This window comes from Pteropus alecto, unplaced genomic scaffold, assembly GCF_000325575.1.
Source record: "Pteropus alecto unplaced genomic scaffold, ASM32557v1 scaffold98, whole genome shotgun sequence".
NCBI classification, from domain to species: Eukaryota; Metazoa; Chordata; class Mammalia; order Chiroptera; family Pteropodidae; genus Pteropus; species Pteropus alecto.
In genome coordinates this window covers 6,133,971-6,139,343 of record NW_006443570.1, presented here as the reverse complement: position 1 = coordinate 6,139,343, position 5,373 = coordinate 6,133,971, and the positions used below count along the sequence as shown (strand labels likewise).

The window sequence follows — 5,373 nt, the reverse complement described above, 5'->3', positions numbered from 1 at the left end:
TGAATCTCTTGTGCATGTGGGATCTCTGTCTCATGTATGTGGAGTTGCCATACATATGTAATTAAACTTGGTTATTTTCTCTTATTAAACTGTCTCATGTCTATTTGATTATTAGATCAGCCAAAAGAACCGTGAGGGTATAGGAAAGTTTCTCCTCCCCCGCACAACAGAGCAGATCCTTGGGAGATGCCAGGTGGCTGGCTCAGAGCCAAGAGTGGATGGGACACAGGAGGAAAGAGGGACAGGCAAAGATTGTGGGGGTGGGTGTGTGTGTGTGCGTGAGTGCGATCTCTCAGGCCAACATAAATAATTTATATAGAATTTATACTCTGTCGGCTCTGGTTAGCCAGAGTACATGAAAAAAGAAAAGGAGAAAAAAGAAAACAAAGCAATATAGCAACACAAAGTAACCAACCTAATGAATCCTACTTGGGATAATACATTTTATTCTGATGATAGTATATAACACTGTAGAAGGAACACTCACAATTCCAAGAGTGTCCCTCTAGATTATAAGGATATTCTCAGAAATAACTAGATTTGTTACAGCCTGGTCCCCTGCCGTGGGAGGGAGAGAAAATGGAGTAGGAAAAGCACTGTAGGCCACCTTCACGTCACTCGTAGATCCAGTTCTGAGCACACTTTTTGTATTCTACCAGTTCTTCAGGCTGAAACCACAAGCCAATCTCCTTCTCTGCACTCTCCACGGAATCACTGCCATGGATAATGTTCCTGGATGGGCAAAGAGATGGCCACATTACCAAGACCAGGTGGGTTAAAATGCCCAGAAGCCCCCCTTCCACCCCCGCCACTCCCACAGCTGGGAAGCCTACAGCCACTGCAGCAGAAAGCCAAAGCTCCATGTCATTAGTTCATGTCAAAAGAAAAAAGACCAAGATTGCCGTTAATGCAGGATGAAGAATGCCCTCCCCACATCCTGCCCTCCTTCATGCAAGCAGCAAGAGCCTTCGGGAAGGACTCTGTCCAGCAAAATGTGTAGTAGCAGGTTCTACCCTCTCAACAGAGGCACAACCACAGTGATATTGACAACCAATGGCAGAGAGCCTACAAAGTTCAACATCAACTTAAGAGAGAGAAAAATAATGAACTAATTTAAAATTGATCTGCATATGGCATCATGTCCATCCCCAGCCGCAGGAACCCAAATTCTTGGGCACCTAAGTCAGATTTTGGAAAAGGGTATAAAGCACCAATTCCCACCTGCCAACTTGGATGCAAAAATCCCCTCGGATGGTCCCAGGTTTGGAGTCTGCTGGATTGGTCTCCCCAAGCATCACTCGGCCTGTCTTCACAACATTCAACCCCTCCCAGACCTCCAAGGACAAAACAAGATATGGTCAAGGAAGAAAACCAATCTCAGAAGAAAATCTGAAACTATTAAATCAAAAAGAGTAAAAAACCCCTTAAGAAAATATTCATTCAGTGAGCAAATACTTATGGAGCATCTACTTGTTCCAGCACTGGGAATACTGGTCTCCCTGCCCCAATTCTTGCCTTTCTACAATCCATTCTTGACACAGCAGCCAGAGTGGCTGGTCTTTTTGAAAGGCCACATGGAAAACCTCCCATAGCTTCCCAGCACTCATAAAGTCAATGGCCAACACAACTCTACATGATCTGGCCCCTGCCTGTGCCTCTGAACTTATCTAACCTTCTCTTTCACCCACCAGCCACTCCAACCTTTCTTCTGTACTTCAAAAAGTCCGCAACCCAGGTCCTTTGTACATGTGGTTTTCTTGGTTGAGTATGCTCTTTACTGTGTGTGGCTGGCTCCTTATTCAGAGGTCAGCTTGAAAGTTACATTCCTTGACCCAATCTAAAATGGTCACATGCCATCACATCATCCTATTTCATTTCTGTGCATATCATGAATCATTACCTGGTTTTATATATACATATATTGTGGGGGTTGGGGGTTCTTCGTTATCTGCCCATCCCCCCCTTTCAAAATGTGTAGGGATAATAGGTTGGCTAGGTGGAGGGTCAGGGGAGCAATTGCAGGGGGACTGTTTTATGAACTATATAGATGTCTAACCAATGTACTATACTTAAAAAACTAATTAAAATAAATTTAAAAAATTTTTTTAAAAAAGAAAAAAAATGCATAGGATAAGATTGTACTTTAAGCATGAAAACAGGTACCTATTTTGTCTCATTCATGACTGTATCCCCAGTGTCCAGAATAATGATAATCAATACATACATGGAGAATTACTATGATAAGTCCTGCCCTCCAGAAATTTACAATCAGGCAGACCCCTCCTGATCTCTCTCAGCTATGAGTCTTCAGTTCAGCAAGCAAATGTATCTTGCCTTAGTGGATCAGAGAGCTAACTCATATCTTAACTATCTAAACCTCCCAACTCATTTCCTCTGCATCAATGAGGACCTGGCGTCAGAAGCAGGACTCACAACACTCCTCACTCTCAAGTGAGTCATTCACATCAACATCCCACACATACATACTCACCATGGCAACCACTGGCCCTGAGTGCATGTATTTCACCAGGCTGGCAAAGAATGGACGGTCCTTCAGGTCAATGTAGTGTTCCTTGAGAAGGTCTTCAGAAGCCTATTCCACAAGATAAAGAATGAGAATTGGCCCCCAAAACTATCTAAGAGCCAGTAATCTAGTTATTTCCCTCTCTACCATCCAGTTGTTACCACCCAGCTCTTAGCTCATTGATTCTGTTATCCCCCAATTCACTGTCACTGTCAGAGGGGAGCAGCGACCATGACTAAAAGTGTTTCAGCTTTGTACCAATTTTCCCCCGATTGGCCTTGAGCGATTAGAATAAAACCACAGAACATCAGAATCACATCCAGCCATCTCATCTTAGACAGAGATGCAGCTGGGATTTTAAATTGGGTCTTCCTGACCCCTCCTTTCCTCTGAGGTTCCTAGCAAAGATATGGGCTTGGTTAAGAGTGGGAGGAGGGGTGGCTGTCATGAGTCTCCAAGGTTGTTTGAATCTGATGTGGAGAAGGGAGGAGAGGGAAAACTTGACATCATCCCAGCTGCATCTCTGTCTGTGTACTTTCGAGCACATGACTTAACCTCTCCAAGCCTCAGATCCTCATCACTAACAACCACAGGAATAAAAACAAGTACCTCTCAGGGTTGTCATGAGGGCTAGATGAGAAAACACATGTGCTCAGCACATGGTAAATGCCCCATCAACAATACTGTCATTTCATTTTACCTTCAAACTTAACATAACATGCAAACTCTCTGGAAAGCACTGCCTGTCCAACACCTGGCTCCAATCATTCCATTGTGCTCTCCCCTCAGTATTAACATCAGTCTACTCCCTTTCACAGTACAGCAGTTTTTCTAAACATCAAATAGGAACTAAACTGTAAATCAAACTAAATGTAAGATGCACTAGGAGAGTCCAAAGTTGACTCTTTTAATATGAAAAAAAGATTGTCTTTTAATGTATTTGCTTTGAAAATTTGAATTCTCATTTCCCAGGTTTGTTTGAAGAAGGGATCTTGGCCAATCCTTTGCATTTTTTGAAATATTGCTTTGTAGGCATCTTGCAGAAGTGTCTGCTCTCTGCTGTTTTGGATGGGCCTTTCCAAGAGCAAAACCAGTTTTCCTCCACACACCCCAATGATGCCTAATACATGTGAGACACTAAATGGGTAGCAAATGATGATGGAAAGATTTTCTTGCTGAAAATAACATTCTTCAAAGCGAGGTAAAAAGTTCTCTAAAATTATTTGCTCATGGAGCTCAAGAGCAGAGCTCAAACATGCCCAGACCTTTGAGTCATAAATCACAGTACTGCAATCTGTAACCATGATCACATATATTATATTAAATATATACCTATAGAAAAAAGAAAAGAAATCACAGTATTGCAGTAAATATAGAACTCTGCTAAGTAAAAAAGGAGGCTATTTTCTAAAGTCTCAAATAACTTGGTTTGTTCCAAGACTCAGCCATGATGCTAGGCCACCAAAGAGTTTCCAGGTTTCAGAACATTTGTGTTCACCCTACATGGAGAAGTCTAAAAAGGAGAGGAGAGGAGAAATAGAGAGGCTAACCTACAATGTTTCCTTTTACAACAAAATAGAAATAGGAACAATGAAGTCTACTTACCTGCATTAATTTCATAGCAACAAGACGGAATCCCTTCTGTTCAAAACGCTTGATGATCTCTCCCACGAGCTGGCGCTGGACCCCATCAGGCTTGATGGCAATGAAGGTGCGCTCACTGTTGGCCATGGTCCTGGGGACAGACAGGTGGGGGATGAAAAACAGCACTGAATATCCTGCCTACATTATTATCTTTAAGCGGATTACTCCCATAAATCTGATTTAAATCTGCCATGTCAACTCCAAGTCTCTCTAGTAAACACCCAATTCCTCCTCAGTCCCCTCATGTATGACCTTTCCAGAGTGGGGAAGAGTCCAAAAGCAGGGGCTATATTTTTTATCTCATTTGATTTAATAAGCTTCCATTAAGCATCTACTGTGTACTCAACACTGTGGCAGATTCAAGGTGAGGGATTAAAAAAAAAAAAAAAGACACTGTCTTTCTCAATTATCCAGATGAGAAAAACCACTGATAATGTGAAAGTGACACATGATACAAAGCACTATGAAATATAGTTTGACCTACTGCCACATCATGGTATTAGAACTGGAAGAAGTTTACGAGATTATTTTATTAAAAATCCCCTTCATTTTACAAATGAGGAAACACATCTAGAGCACCAGAATCAAAGTCAAAATTCAAATTTCCCAACCCTGTGTGACTTATGCTACATCATAAGGTGTAATGAATACTCTAACCAATAAATGATGGATTGTGGGAGAACTAGAACCATTAGTAATATCTGATATGGACCATCATGCTGTTACAGCACTTTAACAATATATTTGAATGTTATGTTTGTGTGTGTCTCTTCCCACTGGTCTGCAACCTATATACAGGGATGTTTCTGTCCCTGGTACCTAGCCACAGGGCCTAACAGTCAATAAGAACAAAGGAAATATCTTAAATGACAATCATCTTCCAAGAAAAAGAGACAAAATCCAAGGACTGGTGAACTCCCGATGGAAGCTCGAGACAAGCATGGATTTACCAGGAGAAAACGGGGCTAAAAAACCAGAAATAGTCCCCGTTTCTGTCCTTCCACAACCACCCTGACACACGTCATTCATTCTGCAAGCACATACTGAACGCCAACACCGTGCCCAGTACTGCTCTCAACAGAAACAAATAAGGCATAACTCCTGTTGTCGCTGCCTGATGGGAAAGGCAGCTACGGACAAAGGCGAGTCCACGTGGCGTGGGACGTGTGCTGACAGGTTTGCACCTGTCGACAGGCACTCCCCCG

At 42.4% G+C, this 5,373-nt stretch overlaps 1 protein-coding gene across 1 annotated transcript in view; it reads right to left on the bottom strand.

Annotated features, from left to right (window-relative positions):
- Positions 1-423: 423 nt before the first annotated feature.
- LOC102895293 (nucleoside diphosphate kinase A) overlaps positions 424-5,373 on the bottom strand; it is a 5,227-nt gene continuing 277 nt past the window's right edge. Inside the window, exons 2-5 of the mRNA XM_006924839.3 lie at positions 4,130-4,259; positions 2,492-2,593; positions 1,222-1,334; positions 424-732 (exon numbers count right to left, since the gene is read on the bottom strand). Of these exons, the coding sequence (XP_006924901.1) occupies positions 615-732; positions 1,222-1,334; positions 2,492-2,593; positions 4,130-4,255 (459 nt within the window). The 5' untranslated portion in view covers positions 4,256-4,259 and the 3' untranslated portion in view covers positions 424-614. The remainder of the gene's footprint in view (positions 733-1,221; positions 1,335-2,491; positions 2,594-4,129; positions 4,260-5,373) is intronic.